Raw genomic sequence first — 23,628 nt, forward strand, 5'->3', positions numbered from 1 at the left:
GTGGAGGCTGGTGGCTCCAATGTCCCTGGGGTGGTGAATCTGCTGTCAGTCAGAACAAATCAGAACTCTAAACGAGCTATCCAAGGGGTTGGAATCGATGGCCTTGTAGGCCCCTTCCAACTCTGCTATTCTATGATTCTATGATTCTATGAAGGTGCTGAAACCCAAACCCAACCTAGGTTCAGCCTCTTCGATGGCTCCATTAGAGTTCTGACTGGTTCTGACTGAGAGCCGAATCACAATATGGAAGGCAGCAGTCAGGAATACCAAAGTGGAATAATGCTAAACAGTAGGGCTGTGCACGGACCCCCCAAACTGCTTCATGGCCCAATCTGGAACTTCTGGATTGGGCCCGAACCGCTTTGGGTCAATCCGACCTGACCTCGCTCCTCTCCATGGAGTGAGATCCAGAGGCGGGATCGAGATTTTGCCCCCCCCATCCCTACTTACTTGCCTCCATGGCAGACGGAGGAGGCAGTTAAGTGGGGAAGGGGGGACAAAATGGGGGCCGAATATCCCCTCCCCCTGCCCCCTTACCTGGCTCCACCGACGTCACCGCATGGACTGCGGTGGCGGAGCCAGGTAAGCCCCCTCCCCCACTTACCTGTGTCCATCACAGTCTGGCGCCGGCTTCAACTGAGACTCAGGCTTCAAGCCAGAAGAGGCCTTGGTTTTAGGTATCTTCTGAATGGGGCCACTGCGTCTTTAACTGGGGATCTATGCTAAATTGCTTTAACTTCCCTGTGCATATGTATGAGCAAAAATGCTGGGAAAGGCCTATTTTAAATAAAATAAACTCTGCCACACTAAGCTGTATACAGTTGGATTCCACTAATGGTAAATTTGTGTATATTTACTTTTTAGCGTATTCCCCGCCTATGGAAAACCATATACTGTCTTCAGGCAACAACGGCACTTTAGAATACAAGGCATCTTTGGCTCCCATCTCGCCAGGAAGATATTCGCCTATCCCAAAGCACATGCTAGTGGAGGATGACTATACCAGGTCAGATATCCATCTTTACTTGAGTGCCTTTGATTGATGACTTGCTTCAGGGTAGGATGATTTTAATGCCATTAACAGAACATCAGCAGTGCATAAGCGATGGGGCAATCTTATTATACAGTGAAGGGGCATCAATCTGCCATCCATCCATCTAGCTGTCTTTCGAAATAATCAGGAAGGATATGCTCTTATTTTAACCTTGAGGGGAGGGAATGGATGAAATAGATGGCCCTCTTTATGATATAATTACTGGTTAGAGAAGTATCATAGAATCATGGAATAGCAGAGTTGGAAGGGGCCTACAAGGCCATCGAGTCCAACACCCTGCTCAATGCAGGAATCCACCCTAAAGCATCCCTGACAGATGGTTGTCCAGCTGCCTCTTGAAGGCCTCTAGCGTGGGAGAGCCCACAACCTCCCTAGGTAACTGATTCCATTGTCGTACTGCTCTAACAGTCAGGAAGTTTTTCCTGATGTCCAGCTGGAATCTGGCTTCCTTTAACTTGAGCCGGTTATTCCGTGTCCTGCACTCTGGGAGGATCGAGGAGAGAACATTCAATGCACGCTGCATGACAATACCCAGTTTTCCCTCTGCCGTCCCATTACTTCCTCTGAGTTAGAACCTGGTCCTTTGGACTTTTGCTCCTCCCACCTTTAGGTCACCCCTCTCTGCCCTTGGCCCACAAGTCTCCATACTCACCTCCAAGGTGTCCTAACAAGGAGACCTGCTCATTCTTGGTCATTGCCCCCCGACCCCACAAACTTCTTTTGCACATGCTGTTCACAAGAAGCTGAAACTGAGGCTGAGTGGGAGTGGAGACCCTCTTTCGTCTGCTGCCATAGTAGCAGAAGCAGAAGTGTGTCCCTGTTCGGGCATCTAGGCTAAGCCCCTGTCACTTCTGCAGAAGAACCACTACTTGACTCTCTTGCAGGTGAAGATTTCCTATAGATAGATTTGGTTTCATTCTTTAGCTGTCTGTAGCGGTCAGTTCAGTTAGCTTGTTTGGGACTAGCTACAAAGGAAGCAACCTCAATCCACTCTGGGCATCTTTTGCCACGTAGGGTCAAATGCACATGTGCATCCTGATTGTTTGGACTGCTTGTGGTCAGTAGTATAGGCCTTTTCGCCCAGTACTTCCCTCCCCACCAGAACAAAATGGTGTGTGCCCATTTCCTGTGCACTAGTTTTCGACATGTCTATGAGAAAGACACACTGGGTATTTGACCAGCCCTCCTAGAATGCCGTCTTTGCCTCTGGCAGCTCTTTGATTGCCAGAGGCAATTGCCAGAGGCAATCGCCTCTACGCTATACATTTAAACCAGTTTGAAACCAGTTTCATCTCTCCTAATTTCCTCTCGAAGAATCCTGGCAAACATTTTGTGCTGCGAGTTCTTTGTTTAGAGATACCTAGCCCTTTTTAGCACGCACCCCTCCCCAGCTGCAACGCCCTAGGATCGGGGTGGGGAAGTTGTAGCCCTCCAGATGTTGTTGAGGTCATCTGGGCCATTTTGGGGTGGAGATACTCTCTGGTTGTTGGTTTCAATCTGTTCTCTAGCTACCCAGTCATTCACCCCAACCAAAAGGCTGTGCTACTATTTGATCCACATTGCAAGGGTTTGCATTGGTGTTAAGAAATCATCCGTTCTGATCTTTTTGCACTGTCGCCAAACATGCCGTGTATATTATGAAAGAAACGACTGAGTGGAGTGGTCCTGATGAGAGAACATTGCGTGGGGCAAGACTCCGTATTCTAGGTCCCTTTCTGGTTTTGGCCCCAGTGACCTTCTCTCTCTCTTTGCAGATATGACTTCCCCTGGTAGGTGTGTTCACTGGAACAGGGAAAACTGCCATCAATAGGGGGATTCTTATGAGTGCAAGAGATACAATCAATCATTGAGACAAAATAAGAAACCCCTTTTATTCTTTTTGTTCACTTCTACCTGCTGGAAAGGGAGAAGATCTTATGCCTTCTTTTAGGGTAACTTTAAGTGCTCAAATACAAGATTTACGGGCACCAGCTTGTGAACCTGCATTAACGTGGTATTATTTATTCAGTGTGAATATTTTCATGTTGCTCAATTTGCTCAATAAGAAACAAAAGGCAGTGTGTACCAGTGGTTAGATTGGGATCTAGAAAATCAGCCTTGGTTCCCTTCTCTGCTACTGCTTATTATTATTATTATTATTATTATTATTATTATTATTATTATTATTATTTTAAAATCATCTTAAATCTTTGCGTTTTGCCGTTTTCTTGATGCTATACAGAATTGCTCCTGAGCGTTTGCTAGCTTGTGTATAGAGTTTGTAGCCTGTAGATGAGAAACACTAACTAATGTAAAACTTTGGCATTATCTCGTCATGCATTTGGAAAGGAGAAGAATGGTTTCATGTGCATTTGGGGAAATACTAGTTCTTTAAATTAAAAAATTAATAAATCCATTCATAGTTTGAAATTATACACCATGCCGGAATGAGCGGTCCATTAATTATGTAAACAAATTACACCACATTATTGTCAGAAAAGGTTTCACACTAATATTTTATAGAGGGCTTCAAAAAATAATAATGAAGCACTTTTTACATGAATGCAGCAATTAACTTTGCTTGATCAAAGGTTCATCCAGCCCAGCAATTTTGTGTTCAATAGAGAGGCCAGTCTTAATACTTTCAGATTCAGGTACATGATTTTGCTTTCTCTCCTTATACCTATGATTACAAAATAACAGGGCCATAGGTCACTGAGAAGACTTGTGCTATGCAAACAGAAAATTGTAGTTTCGATCCTTGATATCTCCAATTAAAACTGAACCCTGGTTACAGGCAGAGATCCTTTCTCAATACGCTGGAAAGATGCTACCAATCAGAGCAGTGAATCCTGAGCTAGGTGGACAAATAGTTTAACCTTGTATAAGGTACTTTCCTATGTTTTAGCTAGGCATGGGTTATAAAATTAATTTGGTTTGCATTTGAGTGCACACTTCGTTTCACACATTTGAACCTATATGCAAACTGATATTCGCACTTCTCCAAACTTTGCGATGGTGTTCTCAGATTTAAAAAATGCATACAAAAATGCATATATTAGGGGAAAGCCACCACCACCCTGCCAAATAACTGTACATTCATGAAAACAATGATCAAAATGCATTAGCTCCAGGGACATTGCTTGCAAAAATGCTTGCATTAGGCGAAATTGCATACAAAATACTTGTATTAGGAGAAATGCGCACAAGAATGCAGATAGATTTTAATGTGAATCTAAAAAATAAATTCTCAAAGTGTCGTGAAAACAGAATGAACCAAATTTAAGATTGGAAAGTGAAATTGACTAATTCATCCATCCCTAGTTTTAACCACTGCTTCCTACTCCCGCTTTATCTCTGTGTTGTAGGATACCTAATTTCTGGACCGCTCATACTTCAGCCTTTACTGAATCATCTCCATAATCAATTTCATTCCCTTTCTGGAGTTATTTTCTCATGTAGCTCTGTGTATTTAAAACACATGTGCACGCACACAACAGAAAAAATGGAGCAACGTATAGCCATAACTGCACCTTCTTAACAACACTTTGCATGGTAGCCATGACGACAGCAATCTATGGAATGTGCGTTACATATACTTTCCAACCATAGAGGTGGCCTATTTCTGTTCTCTTGTTTCCATCAAGAAACTGTAGAGAGAGGACCATATACTGCAACTTAATAGAGCCATGTGCGTTTTCTGCAATTGTGCCTAAAGCATCACTCAGAGAGGAACTGAGGATGAAATCCCACACACACACGTAGAATCATAGAATCAGAGACTAGTAGAGTTGGAAGGTGCCCATAAGGCCATCCAGTCCAACCCCTTGCTCAATGCAAGAATCCACCCTAAAGCATCCCTCACAGAGGGTTTTCCAACTGCCTCCTGAAGGCCTCTAGTGTGGGAGAGCCCACGACCTCCCTAGACCCCATTGTCGTACTGCTGTAACAGTCAGGAAGTTTGCACCACTATTTCATTGTAATTGTATTCCGATTCTGATTCTTAAATATCTCTGCTCCCTTGCTTCTCCATCCAATTTCATTTTTAGGATTAACAATTCATTGTTAACCAATTTTGTCTGCACATTGTAATGTAATTCTTAGGTAACAAGTAATGCTGAAAGAGCACGTGCTATGCTTTATTTTTTTTTAAAAATGAACAAACCAATGTTTTTTGCTTACAAAGGTAACACTAGTGTAACCATTTGGGTTCTGCATTTTTTTAAAAAAAAATAAAGATGACCTAGGAAGCCAAACTGGTACACAGAGGATGCAGAAACAATGCTGATCTAAAACTGTCTGACCAGAATGTTAGAATCAGAATTATTATTATTATTATTATTATTATTATTATTATTATTTATTTATATAGCACCATCAATGTACATGGTGCTGTACAGAGTAAAACAGTAAATAGCAAGACCCTGCCGCATAGGCTTACAATCTAATAAGGAAAGATCTTTTAGGAAGTGAGTGATAGGAGGGATTCCCAACTTTGGGAAATATCCAATGCAACATTGCCCTGGTGTAAGAGATAACTAGCATAACGGAACAGAATGCCCAGGAAAATCCATTGTGCCAGCTAACATTATTGTCAACTAGACGTGGTAGCATTGTGTGAAGGCGATGAGCACAATCTCTGATCTCCGGCCTGCACTTCCATACAGAATTCCACCCTATTTCTGTCCTAGCTCCATCCACACACCACACATTGTCCTATAGGCACACATCGTCCTACAGCCATACTGAGCTACCAGTACCATGTCAGTTGTAACTCAAAGGCTAGGCCTGGCCCACCACATTCCCCAAATATATACATTATTGAAAGAAACCAATGTAAATCATCCACCACTAAAACCAGGTTGATACCTATTAAAATGCTTTACTGACAGATCCTTCTGAGCCCTATATCTGTACCCTCTCCCTAAGAATTAAGCCCATGGTGGTCCACCTCATGGTTCTCCCCAAGCTTTATCTTCACAACAACCCTGTGAGGTAGGTTAGCCTAAGTAAAAGTAACTCGCCCAAATTCATCCGGGAGCTTCGTAACAGGGATTTGAACACGGGTCTCCTTCTCCAAGTCCAGCACTCTAAACACTACACCATAATGTCTCCTAATTGCCAACTCAGCTTTGCCGGTGGCCAGAAAGATTTTCCAATCATTTCAATAATTTGAAATATTTTCTCATTACGCAGGATGTTTCTTTCTGTAATGTAAGCCTATTGATGTAGCTTATTCTGCAACTTCTATTGTTTGGTTTTGAAGAAAGCATTTCATTCAGAGTTGCACTGTATAACAGCATGGTTTTGTGTTGGAAAATATAGTATGATTCTGTTCTATGCATATGTGTTGTTAGAATTGTTTTTCCCCCATACGGTGATTATATTATTGCCATAATTTTATTCCAATTAAATCAAACAATAATTCCAAAGTAGAAGATGTGCGAATAAAAGTCAGGAAATATCAGGAAACATGCCATTAGCTGCCACCTAGTTCACCATCCATCAACATCATGGAGATATGTCTTTATTTCAGATATTATTTCATTAAAATGGGAAAGAAGTCACAATCTGACCCTAGTGATTTTGAGGTTCTGGGAAGAAGAAGATTTAATTTCAATGAGGAAGCTAGAAATAGCTGTTCTGTAAGACACACCAGACTATATTTAAATTAAAATTTAGAGTTGTTTCTACAGTTATTGCTGAGTTCAGATATTTACCCTTCTTTGGCTTAAATTGAAATTGAAAGAAAGGGGAGCCTGTAGTCCAGAGAGATTAGGAACATTGAAACTCTAAGTTATGAGTAGGGTGACCATATGAAAAGGAGGACAGGGCTCCTGTATCTTTAACAGTTGAATTGAAAGGGGAATTTCCCTCTTCCTCACAACAGTTAAAGCTGCAGAAGCCCTACCTCTTTTTTATATGGTCACTCTACTATAGCTCCTGCAGCTATAACGGTTTTGATGAAGAGGGAATTTCTCCAAGTGCTGCATGCATGACACCTGCTGAAATTCCCCTTTCAAGGCAACTGTTAAAGATACGGGAGCCCTGTCCTCCTTTTCATATGGTCACCATAGAATTTCAAGCTTATAGCTCTTCCCTGCTATGACAAACCATAGTTTGTTGGCCTTTAAACATTATATCTCTGAACCATATTATTTATTATTATTTTATTTGGTGCATTTTTATACCGTCCAATAGCTGAAGCTCTCTGGGCGGTTTACAAAAAACAAAACCGTATAAACCATTCAAAGTATAAAACAAACAGTATAAAAGCATAATATAAACTACAATGTAAATTTATTTATTTATTTATTTATTGCATTTCTATACCGCCCAATAGCCGAAGCTCTCTGGGTGGTTCACAAAAATTGAAACCATTCAAAGTATCAAACAAACAGTATAAAATGTTAATTTTTGTGAACCACCCAGAGAGCTTCAGCTATTGGGCGGTATAAAAATGTAATAAATAAATAAACAAATACATGATATGAAATACAATATAAAAGCACAACCAGGATAAAATCAGCAACAGTGCAGAAATACAAATTTAAAATACAAATTTAAAACAGCCAAGTTAAAATTAAATTTATAGACTGTTAAAATACTGAGAGAATAATAATTAAAAAAAAAGGTCACAGCCAGGATAAAAACACAGCCAGGATAAAATCAGCAGCAGGGCAGAAATACAAATTTAAAATACAAATTTAAAACAGCAAAGTTAAAATTAAATTTATAGACTGTTAAAATGCAACCTGGCATCTAAAAGAGTATAGTGCAGATGCCAGGTGAACCTCCTTAGGGAGCTCATTCCATAGCCAGGGTGCCACAGCAGAGAAGGCCCTCCTCCTACTAGACACCTGCCTCTAGGGTGACCATATTTGGGAAACCAAAAAAGAGGACACCTAGTGTGCGTGTGGGGAAGCAGCTCTCTGAGTCCTGCAGAAAGTACGTTATTCCCCCGCCACCTTAAAGAACCTGATTGGAGTGGAGGAGGGGAAAGGATTTCATTCTGCACCACCACCATCCACTCCAATTGGGGCCTTTTCTATAATGTCCACGAATGACCCACTTTCCCCTTTAAGACCTCAATTGGAGCTCGGGGTGGGGGAATGATGTGCCTCAAGAAAGCATGTCATTCCCTCCTGCCATGCTAATGGCAGCCTTAAAGGGGAAGGTGTGTCATTCCAGGACATTATTGAAAATTATAGAAAATCCCCCTGACACCATGGAAAGAACAAAAACCAGGACAAATCCGGGGAAATCCTGACAGTTGGTCACCCTACCTGCCTCACTTCCTTTGGCAGGGGCTCACAGAGAAGGACCCCTGAGGATGACCTTAGGGTCGGGGAAGGTACATATGGGAGGAGGCGTTCCTTCAGATAGCCTGGCCCCAAGCTGTTTAGGACTTTGAATGTTAATTCCAGTACTTTGAATTGGGCCCGGACCTGGACTGGCAGCCAATGAAGCTGGAAATTGCTTTTGCCCTAGTGCATTAGTTTTGAAACGGTATTCTCAGGGCTCAAGCCTAGAGTTCCTCAGAAACATTTAAGGGAATGCTCAGTGTGACAGTCAGGAATGGTGGACAAACTCCCTGAAAGACAACTTGACTGCTACTAATCATTCCCTACTCCTGCAAAGGACTATCAGGCATGTTCTGATGTTCACACAGGGCCATGGCAAATTTCCGCCAGCACAGGCCTGGCCAGCTTCCTGCATGAACTGAGCCTGCATCTCAAAACATGCCCTGGAATCCTCGGCTATGCACAATGAGGTTCCCCAACAGCCCTGGAAAAAGGAGCTCTGGAGATAAGAAGCATGAAAACCAGAAGCTTAGCAACTTCATATTTCAGTATTGAGGGTTAGCTATGGCTAGGGACTGAAAATTCCTAAAAACAGCTCTTGGAGCAATCTGTTCCACCATGGAATGCATGCTTGATTATGTGGTTATGCAACCTTGCATGTAGCAATGTTACGATGCCATAAAGAGCGAATGAGAAATGGAAGAGCAGAAAAGCACTCTGAAATTGAAAGCGCCGGAGAGTTCTTCTTTATCGATAGCAGCCAATTTCTGGTTTGCTTGCGTAAGTGGCACGCTATGATTGAAAGCTTTGCCTCGCTGAAATGAGCCCCTGTTGCCGCAAAGGTTGGATCCTTCGTCATTCGGAATATTTGGTGTGAATGCTGATCAGTGGAAACTGAGCAAGGCAGCAGTGTCCTGGCAACACAGAAGGGGTTTTGATTTAGCAAAGAGAGGGGGGAGCACAAGGAGGGGAAGAAGACAAATGTAGATTTCACTCGTAAATAATGAGAATTTCAGTACTGCTCCGTGGGCATCTTTAATGAGATGAGGTCCCCTCATTCAGTTTCTCTGTGGTAGAGCCATAATGAGGGGACTCGTTCTGACTCCATGCACACAGAGCACTTTCCCCCCTTAATGTTTCCCTTCTCTTCTCTGCAAGAGGATGTCTCAGAATCACAATACCCTGCAGAGGAGGAGGATGGTGATTAACGTTTAGTTCCAACTTTCCGCCACAATAGCCTCAAAGGCAGCTTAGAGCATTGATCGTTCTGAATCCATCCGGGATACCTAAAGAGCAGCCTTCTTCCACATACACACCTAGCTACACTTTAATGTCTTCCCTGTAGCCTCCACTCTAGGTTTCCTCACATATGTAGGAAGGGGAGCAATGAAGGGCAGGATCTTTCTTCAGTGCTGTGATAGCAAAGCTCTGGAACTCCCTCCTGGACCAGGTTGGTTCCAACCCCTTCTGGCTGGCCTTCCAACCAGGTTGGTTCCAACCCCTTCTGGCTGGCCTTCTGACCAGGTTGGTTCCAACCCCTTCTGGCTGGCCTTCTGACCAGGTTGGTTCTAACCCCTTCTGGCTGGCCTTCCAACCAGGTTGGTTCCAACCCGTTATGCCTGGCCTTCCAACCAGGTTGGTTGCAACCCCTTCTGGCTGGCCTTCCAACCAGGTTGGTTGCAACCCCTTCTGGCTGGCCTTCCAACCAGGTTGGTTGCAACCCCTTCTGGCTGGCCTTCTGACCAGATTGGTTCCAACCCCTTCTGGCTGGCCTTCCGACCAGGTTGGTTGCAACCCCTTCTGGCTGGCCTTCCGACCAGATTGGTTGCAACCCCTTCTGGCTGGCCTTCCGACCAGGTTGGTTGCAACCCCTTCTGGCTGGCCTTCCAACCAGGTTGGTTCCAACCCCTTCTGGCTGGCGTTCCAACCAGGTTGGTTCCAACCCCTTATTCTTGTTGTACGAATCAGCTCCCTGTGAGTAGCCGTGCATGTCGACAAAAGAAAAAAACTCCAGGGGTGATTTGAAAGAAACTTTAGGAATAAGCGACTTTCCATCCTAGGTTAAGATGGATCAGTTCAGCCATGTGGTCAGCAACCCATGAGGCAGGGAACCACAAGGAGAAGGAAGTAGAGGGGAGGAGACAGGAAAGGGGAAAACAAACACCCCAGCAATCCCCTCCCACCTTGTTCAGGTGCAGATTAACTCTTTACCTGCAGGTTCAGTGACCTGTAGCACGAGTTCTGCTAAGACTTATGGCTGGCCTTCTTTATGGCTGGCCTTCCGATGCCGGGAACACAATCTCAGACAGCAGGTGGGGCTCTTTCAGTCTGAAGCAACTTCTTTCACTGCATCCTCTGTTGGGTCTCTTGTTTGCCGGTTTGTTTTTCTTTTCTTTTGTGTGTTACTCACTCATTTAATTAGCTCTTTTTAATAGTTCTGTATGTGCCTAGGGCCAGGGTGTCTGAAGGATCACCTCCGCCCACTTATTCCTACCCATATGCCAAAATCCCCTTCATTGGATGCACCTGCCTTCCAAAAGATAAGTGTGTGGCTAGTGGCAATCATTATACCAGCCTTCTCTGTGGCGGTTGCCCACATTGTGAAACTTCCCCATGAGATATGTTCGCCTCACACCTTTGCTTCTGTCATTAAGAACATGAAAAGATCCCTGCTGGCCCAGAACAAAGGCTGATCTGGTCCAGCAACTTGTCAGGGACACTTCAAGGAGGGGTGGAGTAGGGGCGGGGGCACCAAATTCTGGGGGCATGGAACGAAGATGGCAGTGTCAACTATGTGGTGGAGGTAGTGATGGTGCTCCTCATCCATGCATGGTGATGTGAAGGCTTCAGCCTGAAGCCACATGTCCCACCACTGCAATCACTGCTGGGAGGGCGCATCTACCACTACGTTTAAGCTCTTTTTTTTAACATTTGTATGGATTTCTGTTACTGGTGTTGTTGGGGGATTTTAAGCTCTGTGTGTGTGTGTGCATTTGTTTGTTATCCATAAAACTTTAGTAATAAGATGAAATCTACGTCCTGAAAATTAATTACTTATTTTTTGTTTTGTTTTAAGGTTTATTTCTGATTTTTGCTACCTTGTAAGCTCCATTTTGGTTCAAAAAGATGTGGTGGAAGGATTTTAACAAAATGAGAAGTGCTTCAGGGTGTGGTGTTTCTCAGAGCACACCATGTGAAGGGCCCTTTCCCAAGCAAACACATCCTCAAAACAGACTAACAGAGCAATCCTATGGTGCTAATCCCAGGGGGTATAGGATTCTACAGAAAACCTCTTCCAAGGTCTTAGACAGAGCTCCCGCCTCAGAAGGTTCCCCCCCACAAAAAAAGTTGGAAGCCTGGTTCTTCCCTGCCAACATGGCTTCCTCTACAAGGTCAGAATTCCCGTCTTTTAGAGGAGGAGAAATGGGAGTTTCAGAGGCATGTCCATTTGAGGGGATGGAATCTAAGGGATCCTAAATTCTCCCCTGACACAGAAGGGAAGTTAGATGGGCTCTGAGATCCATCTCACATAAATTCCCTTTTTGGACAGAGAGACGAAAATGACTCCGCCGTTCCTCCTGCTCTGCTTGCGACAGCCAGGTTGCCTGTAGGACAAAACAATGAAGGAATGCCTATATCTTTAAAATAAAAGTAAGGAAACACAAGGCTATAAGTATGTTACTTCATAGCAGAAGACTTTCACTAGCTTGTTTTCTTCTAAAACTCTCAGTTGCATACTTGTGTAAATTGAGGTGGTGATCCACTCAAATCGAAAGGGATTTCTACCATGATAACACTTCTTGTTTGGTTTTGGAATCAGAATAGGTTTAGTTGGATCCAACCCAATGCATGCAAAAACACTTAAATGACCAAAATTAGCATTTGTGCAAAATGTTCTTGAAAGTTGGTTATCTCAAAAGGAGAGACGTGTGTTGCAACACACAGATTTTCCGAATATGAGGTATAAATCCTCTTCTTTAGCTGGCTTTCACATCCACTGGTGCATTTATCCCACTTCTTTTCATACTCTTCTGCCTGTACTATTGCAAGCCGTTTAGACTCGCTTTTAATATTTAAAGATGAGAACTCTCAGTCATTTTTGTGTGTTCATAGTCATTTCATAGTGGTTGTTGGCTTATAAGTAAACAGAACTCCCTGGAGTAACTTCGGTATTTATTTGATTTTGTTTTGCAAATTGCCATGTACTCCTACAGTTCAAATCTCTGGATGGTAGAATCATTTCAAGCAAAGGCATTTAAAGAGGGCTGTCAAATTTCTGTAAAAATGTGCCATAAATACCCAGCAGCCAGAAAGTTAATTTGTATTTGTATTTGAAGGATCACTCAGTACAGCCTATTTTGAATGATGTATAGAATAATGGTGAACCCTTTTGTCCCAAGGTGTATTTGAGAATGTAAAATTAAATGTTTGACATTAAAAAGACAACTGTGTACAAACTGAAAAGGGAATACCATCCCCAGATGCTTGTTGTGGGGCGGGGCGGGGGTGTTGCATTTGTTATGTAATCTATTTCTACTCATAAAGTGTAACAAATGCTTTGTATTTGCGTTAATCACAATAAAAGTCATAAACTGAGCAGCTGTTGGGTCTTTGAAAGCGCTTTGGTTGTGGATAAAGTAACGTGGATCAATCGTGAAAGAGTGATTATCCTTTTTCTTTTTTACATTTTCCTTAATGGTTTTAATTTGGTTCCCTGCACATCTGCCATTCCAAGAGTTAATGCTTCCTAGTGTGAGGCTCCATTATTAATTTGCCACATTTGGTTTTTTTTTAAATATTTGCATAAACTACCTTTAATTTAATCGCATATCTTTGTTCCTTCCAAAATACTCGGAGCAGCCATTCTTTTTCTGGGTTCGCCACTGTATATGTCGCCCTGTGGTAGGATGGGAGCACTGGAACCAAAGCTTTCTAGTAAATAGGGTGCATCTGTGTGTTTTTCTAAAAATGAAGCTATTTCTCATTAGTCTGTGAGAAGCCAACATACGTGACGTGGTTTGTGCCACTTAATCTTATGCATGCTTACTCAGAATTAAGACCCAATCAGTTCAACGGGGCGTTCTCTTCAAGGCAGTGTGTGCAGGACTGCAGGCCATTCATGGCACTTTAAGAGGCGTTCTGGCCAGTCAAATATAGAGACAACCATTTCCCAGTTTGGTAAGTTACTGTAGTGTGCACATCACCACTTGGTAAGCCTGTGGTTTGAGCCCATACAGATGACCTAGATGGCCCAGGATTAAGCTCTCTGTAGCTTGGTGGTCCATGGCTCACAGCCACATGGGAGCTGCATTTTAATGAGCAGATCCCACGTGGCTCTGGGCTGCATCAGGATGACTCTGCCAGATGGTAGCAAACTCAAGGAGTCAGTTCAGAGATCAGCCCTCCCCGTGTGTCCATATAATTCATTCATTTGCAGCCCAGCCTCCAGCCTCACAGAAGCTGCCTCCCACATGACTGGGGCTACAGTTGCCAAGTGATTAAGGAGGATTCTACTACAGCTCAGGTGCCAATGTATGGCAAAACAATCACCTGTATAGGCTCTCTGTAAGACCTTCCCAACCGGCTAGATGAATTTACCATTTCCTGTTTTCCTATTATTATTGTTGTTGATTGAGCATGGATGTGTAATAACTTACTGCTTGGGAAAAGGTTGTCTGTATTCATCCAGTGTCTCTGGAGGATCCATAATATCTATAACCAGTTGTGTAACGTTGCAGTTCAAAGGACTTCCAGAAAGCTACTTGTGCACTTGAGTTAACACCACACTGAGCATACAGTGTATAAGAATGATTGGTAGGAATCATACAGACATAAATTTGAGAAGTCGCCCCGGGTGACCTCAATTGGCCATGAACTTTTCTTTGCCATCTCTTCAGATGCTGCAGTCTTCTATCGTTCTGTCGTTTGACAGACACACATGATTCACACACTCCGCTTCCATCATCATGGGATAAAGTTTGGAGCAACATTGGTGGTCCCCAACATCACCAATCACATGGGCAAACATCACTCCACACTTACCCAGGCTCTTCAGCTAGAAAAAGTGGGGGAGGAGCCCCAGTGATTCCTGTTTGGTGGATCACAGGTGTTGGTTGAGCTATCAGGAACAGCTTTGGACTCGTTACTCTTCCCGTTGTTGATTCAATTTGATAACTTTTAAAACAACTTATTGAGAGCCGAGAGAAACCACACCATTGAAACAGGAAGCTCTGCTCCTCCTTAATACCAGATATGGAGGCTGTGATTTCAGTTATTATTGGTAGAGTGATTCACACTCATTTAATAAGACTTCAGAGTCTTTGAAAATGAAATGAAAATGGGCTTGGGAGCTCTGCCCTGTGAGAAATGAAGATTTTCTTTTCTCCTCAGGGTTGGGAAAAGCAATAGATCACAGAAGCTGGGAAGGGAGAGGCAACCCCAGGTATTTTGGGTTCCCCATCTTCTCATAGTCCATGTTTGACATAAGGCTGTTACATTTAAAGCCTATCCTTGGGCCTTGGTTTTGAATACAGATAATTTCTCAATCCTCTCGTACATTTGGAACTATGCTAGACCCAGATCTTTCCTCACCTTCACCTGACATAAATCTATCTTACTTTCTTTTACCTTGCCTACAACGTGTCTCCTTGCTTGTCTCCTTACATAACCCCATCTAAAAAAAAAAAAAAGAACAATCTTCAGTTGTATCCTTCAGCACTATGATCCAGCATGGTTATTAACTATGATTTCTGCCTTTCCCATTGCCTCTGGTTTCCATCACAGAACTCCTCTGATCAAATACTTTGCTCATCCATCATATTTGCAATTCACCTTCTCCAATTCACTATTAAGCTGCATCTGGATGCTAGTTTGCTTTGGGCCTCTTGTACCAAAGTTAGAAACTTTGCCATTTTCTCTCCTGCTGCACACTTAAAGGGCAGTGCCTCTCCTCCCACAAAAAAAAAAAAGAAAAGAAAAAAAGTAAAACTGTCTGCCCTTGGCAAACGAACCCACACAAATCCAACATATGTGAATCCTGCCTGATCATATTAGTACTATTTTATGTGAATTGCTCACAGTCACTTTGCTATCGGCTTTCTTCTGCACTCAAAATGTGATGGTGCAGTTACCAGGGCAGGATCTACACTGCTGCTTATAATGGTTTATAATGGTTTTGACAAATGTTCAGGCCAGGCACACTTTACATATACCATTTTCAAACCGTTTTTAAAGTGTTGTATCCTGCTTGGTGTAGATTGGGCCTAGTTCTCCAGCACTGGCATCCAGTACAATGCACTAGTAGCGGTATACCTTATTTCCAGACACTCTGTTCAAATTCAGGTCATGCATTCTCAGTTACCCTCAAAGGCTACTGTACTTACCACTGTTATTATTTATTATTATTTATTTATTTATATAGCACCATCAGTGTACATGGTGCTGTACAGAGTAAAACGATAAGATAGCAAAACCCTGCTGCATCTTTCTGATCGATGAACATAATATTTTTCTAAATTTGTTTGGAAAGGAAGAGGCTTAAAATGATCAAGGAGCCATGTTGCCACTTCTGCCTAAGAGGCTTTTAAAGGCATTTTGTGTTGGGGAGTTGCACGAGTTGTGTTAACCCTATGGGATTTAAGGTATAGTGTGTGTGGATTCAGGAACCACATGCCCTAACACACAAGTACACAGAAACAGGCATGCCCCTGCCACCCCTGGAGTCTGCCACAGTACTTGGGAGTATGGACATTCAGTTTCACATGCTATCCATAAGGAAACTACAGCTGGAATTCAGAGAACAGCCAATGCAATACGTTTACATGGGTTCTTTAAAAAGCCGACATTTATCCCTTCTCACAAACATTTCTTGACGCTCGTCTCAGAAGCACTTTGCCGTGTGGCAGCATGGGGAAGGAGAAATGCCTACACACTCCTTGGGTGTGTGGGACGGCTTGTGTAGTTCTATAGTTCCCAGCCAATGTTCAGAGTTAACAGGAATTGTACAATAAGACCCGTGCAAGATGCAGGACAGGCCCTTCTACCACATGGAGGCAATCCTGGGTTTTGGACAGATTCACACAACATTTTTTCCCACCATCATTCAAAGAGGTTTGATTTCTTTGGTGGTTGACATATGAAACCAGTTTTGTGAATGCTTCAGAAAGTATGCGGTTTCAACACGCTTTCCTCATAATTTTCAGAACACAGTTGTAATTTTACTCTAAGTTATAGCATTCAGAAAACCAGGTGCGCACTCTTGAAATTGTCAACTGGTGCTGACTTTGCTATGTTAAAAATGGTCGTGAAAATTAACCTTTTAATGAAGTCAGTTAAGGCTTCTAGATAACTTTCAACTGTTCTACCGTAGCACCAAGCCTTAAATCTCCTGATAAGAACTTATCAACTTTCTTCTGAACTTTTCATATTTAGGCATATTAAAATGTTTATGTTACAGTGAATTTCCAACATCTAGAAAATGTTAATATTCTAGTATGGAATTCCGAAGTGGTTCCCTCCACAATGTTGTCCTATACATTGGAATTGTTAACATATTCAAAACATTCAAAACTTTCTACATATTTTCAAGGGCTCATATATAACATAAAAGTAATTCATGGGGTACTGGAGGTAGGAGTTGAAAAACTCAGTCTACTCAGTCGTATGACTGATTCAGAGCACAATCCCACTTGGACAAGACCCACCGTATCCAATGGGGCTTACTCCAGGGTATGTGTATATAACATTGTGGCCTAAGTAATTTGAACAAAGGATATATATTTTAAAAATCTAGTCATAGTTATTTTCCAGAAGAAGCAAAATCCTTCAAAATCAATACTACATGGTCCTTACTTTTTAAAATGCCGGTATATGATTTATGGTAGGTGGTCCACAAGGGAAATGAATTTAAAGAGAATAAGAAAGCCCACATGGTGAGCTAAAATGAAAACATGCCAACAACAACAATGCCTTTTGATGAGTAGCATCCCTGCTTTAACTGATTTAGGATGGAAATCCACTCCTGCAGCAGGTCCCAGGTTATGCTAAGCTATACAAATGTTTACTTTGTCCGATTATTATTTTTTAATTAATTTTTACATTTATATCCCACCTGATTTCCTTTCAAGGAACCCAAGACAGCTTACATCATCCTGCTCCTCTCCAGTTTATCCTCACAACAACCCTGTGAAGTAGGTTAGATAAAGACTCAGTGATTGGACCAAAGTGTCCCAGTGGGCTTCAGGGCCAAGTGAGAGACCAGAACTCAGTTTTCCTGAGTCACAGTCCAACACTCAACCGCTACCTCATGCTAGCTGTGTGAATGCTATAGAAACCTAAAAATGTAACTTGTCAGATTAGACCAAACGTCTACTTAACCCAACACTTCCCAGCCAAATTCTCTTGGGAAGCTCATAAGCCAAATACAAAGGAGAAAGCTGTTGTATATGTTTCATGTCAAGTCTCTAGTGGATGTCTGCTGACTTTGGTGCAGCACAAAGCAAGCAGGCTAGCAAGCAACATGTCTGATGTTGATGATGTTACTACAGCCCTCCTGTGTCCAGGAGTTAACAGTGGCAAGCAGAAAGAGATTGACTCAATGCTGCTGCTGTACAACTATAACTGTATTAATAGCTATCAAGGGTGCAAGATGGGGCTGGTTGGATTGTGGTAGGCCTAGAGACTTTGTTATAAAGTCTAGGCCTCAAGTAGAATTGTTGGGGAGCCATGTGAGGCCAGATAACAACCTCAGGAAGATGACATTGTTAAAACGGGATCCTAGAGATTAATACTTTGATAGCATTGTAGAAAGAGCCTCGTGTGGCGCAGAGTGGTAAGCGGCAGTTACTGCAGCCAAAACTCTCCCCACGGCCTGAGTTCAATCCCAGCAGAAGCTGGTTCTCAGGCAGCCAGCTCAGGTCGACTCAGCCTTCCATCCTTCCTAGGTCGGTAAAATGAGGACCCAGCTAGCTGGGGGAAAGGTAACTGCGACTGGGGAAGGCAACGGCAAACCACCCCGCTATAAAGTCTGCCAAGAAAACGTCCGTGAAAGCAGGCGTCCCTCTAGGAGTCAGTAATAACTCAAGTGTTTGCACGAGAGGTTCCTTTCCTTTTTTCCTAGCATTGTAGAAGACCAGCCCACATGGGTTTAACCACTTTGACCAGTATTTTTCATTCAATGAGACCCCTAGAGAAAGGATGTTGAAACTTTTTCAGCCCAAGGGCCAAATTCTATTAAAGAAAAGCTCTCCAGTGGTGGGTGAGGCAAAAAGGGCGAAGCCAAAATAGCAAAAATAAGAGCATATTTTAGCTTAAAGGTCTTATTGCCAGCAACTAAGCATTAGGAAAGGTATTCCAAATGGGGGGAAATGCAGAAAAGATGAAAAACCACCAAATAATTGGTTGTCAAGGAAAACGGACTGCAGCCAAGGGTTAAGGGGGGTCAGATTGGGCCCCAGGCCTGAGGTTCTGCACTGCCCCCGAGAGACGTGACATGAAACATATGCAACAAAAGCCAGTCACGATATTTGCTCCCAGTCCAGTATTTCTGAAAACACTGCAAAGAGCAAGATGAATTTCTTCCACGTGTAAGTAGTTAAGACTCTCTAACGCTGTTTCAGGGCACGCTGAAAAATGGGATTTTAAAGATGAATGTCACATTATTTCATCGCAGTGTTTGTTTCTAAATGATTTTATTCTGACTTTTTCTTTTCTTTTTTCGATGACATAGAGTTTTGCTGTGTTTGTTTTTAAAAATTCTGTTCTTCGGCTGCAAGGCCTTTATTCCAGTATTTGGCCCACTGTAATTGCTTGACTCCTCAGTGTATCGTGTTAGCCAACAGAATGTAGAGTTAACGTTGTCAAAGAAGACGGCACGTCTGGAAGTGAATTATATAGACGTCCTACAATCATGAGTTTTTGAGAACCTCTGCAGATGTGCTTTCACAAATATTGGCCTGGATTTATGAAAACTGTTTTTGAAAAACCAGAAGAACAAAGCTTGGCTCTGACATTGCTGCCCACAGGATGAAGCTCCAACTGTGGATGGTGAAAGGTTTATTCTTTGAGACTTTGGGGTGCTGGGATCAGGCTGCACAATTCAGTCCAGCATGCTTATTTTGGTTCTTAATGGACTGTACTTTCCCTCTTGGTTACTGTGTATTTTAACAACAAAGACGATCAACATTTGTTCAAATGTTTGGCCTGAATGCAATAGCACTCTTAAACTAACTATGCGTAACATACACAGTGTATTCCTTAATTCCTCGATTTGATGGTGTTACTATGAAAAATGTCACCTTTCGTCCACTGTGCCATTTGGAAAGTCTCCTTGTCTAGAACCGTGGTTTCCAGACCTAGGGATCATGATCAATGATCAAACCATCATTTCTTACAATTTTACACGGGCAAAATGAATGTCAGACCTTCCATCCATCTAGCCCAATATTGACTCTTCTGATAGGCTGTGGCTCTTCAAGGTCTCAGGCAGAGGTCTTTGTCATCACATATTTCCTGATCCTTTTAATGGGAGATGCCAAGGACTGGATCTGGACCTTCTGCATCCAAAACTTATGCTGTACCACTGACCTAAGTCCACCATCTGCTGCCCTGGTGTCAATATTAAAACTATTGCCCAGTGTGAATCCAAGATCAAAGAAACAAGTTGTTCCTCTGCTCATATCCTCTGCTATTACTAAATTATAGCACAGAGAAGCACAAATGGGCATGCCATGGGTATGGGTTTGGTCTGCATATGTCCAGTTTGATTCATCAGCAACTTTCAGCAAGGGAAGGTCATTGCCCTACACGGTCCCTTCCATTTTCCAGGAAGGCATTGCAGCAGCAGCAGCATAACACTAGGCTATTCTGGGCTACTTGGTCCATTTTTCAAGTGGCCAACTGTGGACCATTTTGGCCTTATGGACCACTATTGCTTCAAGGACTACATCTTAGGAGCCACTGTTGTAGAGAATGGAGTCATGCATGTTGTTTTTCCACAATTCAATGCATCGCACATGAATGTATGCAAGAGAAGCTTCCAGATGCCTTTTCAACTTTACAATTAACGTGTGCACATACACACGGTCATCTCTGTGCTGTGAATGTGTGTTCCCTAATTTTCTTGCTAAGATGATAACACTGTGTGTCTAGCTTTTTAGTAGAAATATACTGTTAAAACAAAGATCTTTTAGGGTGGGGGGAAAAGCCATATCTATTGGGGTTCCAGAAGGTAAGAAGTAACCTTTTAGCCCAGCTCACAGTCTAAGAGTTGAATGTTATAGTACAGCTTTGTCACCGGTTTCCTTTTCTCTAAGCTGTCTTGTGTACAGTACTGTGTATATCACGTTCTTAATCCTTGTGACTAGCGTATCGTAACTTAACAGGCGTCTCTTTTTCCCTTTGTATACATATTACATAACCCTTCTCTCGTTGATCTTCTTTGCATGCTTCGGAGTACAATTAGCCGTGCAATCGATGGTTTGTGCACATTAACGCCCGTCTAATTTCTTATTCTTGTCTCTGTTATCACCAGGCCTCCTGAACCCGTTTACAGCACTGTGAACAAATTCTGTGATAAACCACCTTCTCCTAGGCACTATTCCCCTGTCGAGTGTGACAAAGGTTTCCTCCTTTCAGCTCCCTATCCCCACTACCACATAGGCCTGCTCCCTGACACTGAGATCATCAGGTACTGCATGTGCTTCTTTCTCACTTCCTCATACGAGAATGCATGGGCGTCATTCCAGCGCATGGGAATTAGGTTCCATCTTCCACCCACACAGCAAAGCCCTCTCCACAATGGCCGGTTTCACTTGGCTCCCACCTCCCTCCTCACTAGCAGAGCAGTGTGCTACCTCTCATGTCAGTAGGGTTGGGTTGGGAGACTCGGCAGCCATGGAGACATCTAAGGGCTGTTGGGTGGAAAGGAATGAACACCGGAAGCTGCTTTATATGGCGTGAGACCACTGACTCATCTAGGTCAGGGTCAGCAACCTGTGCTAAAAGGGCTTCAGTGGTCATGAATGGTGGGACGTCAGTAAGTGACAAGAGATATCGGGGAGCCTGGGAGGGGCTGATTTCTTTTCTCATTCAAAAGAGATGCAAAAAACCCAAACCCACAGGCCCCATTCAGATGACATCTTAAACCATGGCTTTAATCACAGTGGTTAAGCTAGAAAGCCAGGATGTGTTCAGAAGACACCTTAAACCACAGCTTTAACCATGGTGAATAAAGCAAAAAGCCTTATTCGCTGTGGTTAAAGCTGTGGATTAAGGTGTCTTCTGAACATGGCCCACAGTCTAATAAAAGGTTGGGGCATTTTGAAAAGCTGTGTGGGCTAAAGATTTTGACAACCCTTCATTCTTCCAGAGATTTTTGTTACTCTTGTTTGGTGTTTTGTCTTACCGCTTTGGGTACCTCTCAGTGGCAAAGAAGTGGCACAAAAATGCTAAATAAATATAAATAAATAAATTCAGCACAAACCTTATTCATACCTTATTTTCTTATCTTTTTTATTATTATGTTTATATCCCACATTTTTCCTCCAAGGAACCCATGATCATCCTCCTCCTCTCCATTTTATTCTCACAACACTTAGGTGAGGCTGAGAATCAGTGATTGGCCCAAAGTCACCCAGTGAGCTTCATGGCCAAGTGGGGACTAGAGTCTCTTGACCCCCAACCTATCACTCTAACCTCTACACCACACTGGCTCCCTTAAGAAGTGTCTCCTCCCATATGGACCTGCTCAAATGCTAATATTAATAGTGGAGGCCTGCTCCATTTTCTCCGCCATCAAAGGGCATTGTCTACACTGGGCGATATCCCGGGGATTGACCCGGGATCATCCCTGTGTGTCTACATGACACACCGGGGATCCCAGGAGCAGGAAGGGAAGAGCCTCACCATACCCTTTCTTTGCAGCTTTTCCCACAGTACCAGGATGATTCCAAGGGCCACGGGTGGTGTGGCCACCCATCCCAGCTTCTTCCCTCTTCCCCGTGAGTATCAGGGGACATCAGAGGGAAGGAGCTGGGATGGGAAGAGTATAGGGCCATCAGGAGTGGGGTGGGGAGCAGGGTCAGGGCAGGTGCAACGTCCTCCTTCCTCCCTGGACGCCGTGTGCCACCTGTGAACCCAGGGGGAGAATCTCACAGTCAGCATATCGTGAGATCCTCCCTCCTCCCTCCAGGAACGCCAGCAGGTGTAGACATGCCCAAAGATGGACGTGAGTGGCAGGAAAGTTTGCTAGGACTTGTCTTCGCTTCCTTTGACGTGAACAATGAAGGCGATTTTACTTCTGTAGGCCTTTGACTCCTTCTGTGGATGTGTCTTCATTCAACTGCATGCTACGATCTCCCATTGTATTTGTTGTTTTACAAGATTATTTTTTATCGTTTAAATTTTGCAAGCCCCTCTGCTCTTGTAGGCAGAAGAACCAGGTTTAAATAAATAAATAAATAAATAAATAAATAAATAAATAAATAAATAAATTTATTACATTTCTATACCGCCCAATAGCCGGAGCTCTCTGGGCGGTTCACAAAATAAATAAATATTTATTTCATAAATAAATATTTCTAGTAGTGTCAGGATGACTGTGTGCTTATGTTTACCAGGTAGGATTCTTTCTAGAAACCCCAGATTCACAAAGAATTGGAATTGGTATATGATGGTTCTATGAAACTTACGTGTTCAGAGGAAGTGTGCAAAGGAGTACGAGAGTGAGATGAAGTGGCGGTACTTGCCTTCAAATTCTGTTCATGGGCTTCCCAGGCATATTTGGTAGGCTTCTGTAAGAAGTGTAAAAAGTGTCAGAAGCAGGGTGCTGATTCAGTCCAGTGTTAGGAAACCTGTGGCCCTCCTGATATTATTGGACTACGGATTTCATCATCTCTGACTATTGGCCATGTTGGCTGTGGCTGATGGGAAATATACCCCAACAAAATCTGTCCCTGTTACATTCCCCACCCATTTCATAGAATCATAAAATAGCAGAGTTGGAAGGGGCCTACAAGGCCATTGAGTCCAACCCCCTGCTCAATGCAGGAATCCACCCTAAAGCATCCCTGACAGATGGTTGTCCAGCTGCCTCTTGAAGGCCTCTAGTGTGGAAGAGCCCACAACCTCCCTAGGTAACTGGTTCCATTGTCGTACTTTCAAGTTTTTCCTGATGTCTAGCCAGACTCTGGCTTCCTGTCACTTGAGCCCGTTATTCCGTGTCCTGCACTCTGGGAGGATTGAGAAGAGATCTTGTATGGCAGTCTCCTAAGGATCTTCATTTTCATTGCAAAG

At 43.1% G+C, this 23,628-nt stretch overlaps 1 protein-coding gene across 8 annotated transcripts in view; it reads left to right on the top strand.

Moving 5' to 3' along the window:
* The window catches only part of DLG2 (discs large MAGUK scaffold protein 2), a 1,258,440-nt gene that overhangs the window by 970,039 nt on the left and 264,773 nt on the right, over nucleotides 1-23,628 (top strand). For all 8 annotated transcript variants that reach the window (XM_063127200.1, XM_063127202.1, XM_063127201.1 and 5 more), the window contains 2 exons: nucleotides 865-1,006; nucleotides 20,867-21,022. In XM_063127200.1, the coding sequence (XP_062983270.1) occupies nucleotides 865-1,006; nucleotides 20,867-21,022 (298 nt within the window). The remainder of the gene's footprint in view (nucleotides 1-864; nucleotides 1,007-20,866; nucleotides 21,023-23,628) is intronic.

Source organism: Elgaria multicarinata, chromosome 5, assembly GCF_023053635.1.
Source record: "Elgaria multicarinata webbii isolate HBS135686 ecotype San Diego chromosome 5, rElgMul1.1.pri, whole genome shotgun sequence".
Taxonomy (NCBI): domain Eukaryota; kingdom Metazoa; phylum Chordata; class Lepidosauria; order Squamata; family Anguidae; genus Elgaria; species Elgaria multicarinata.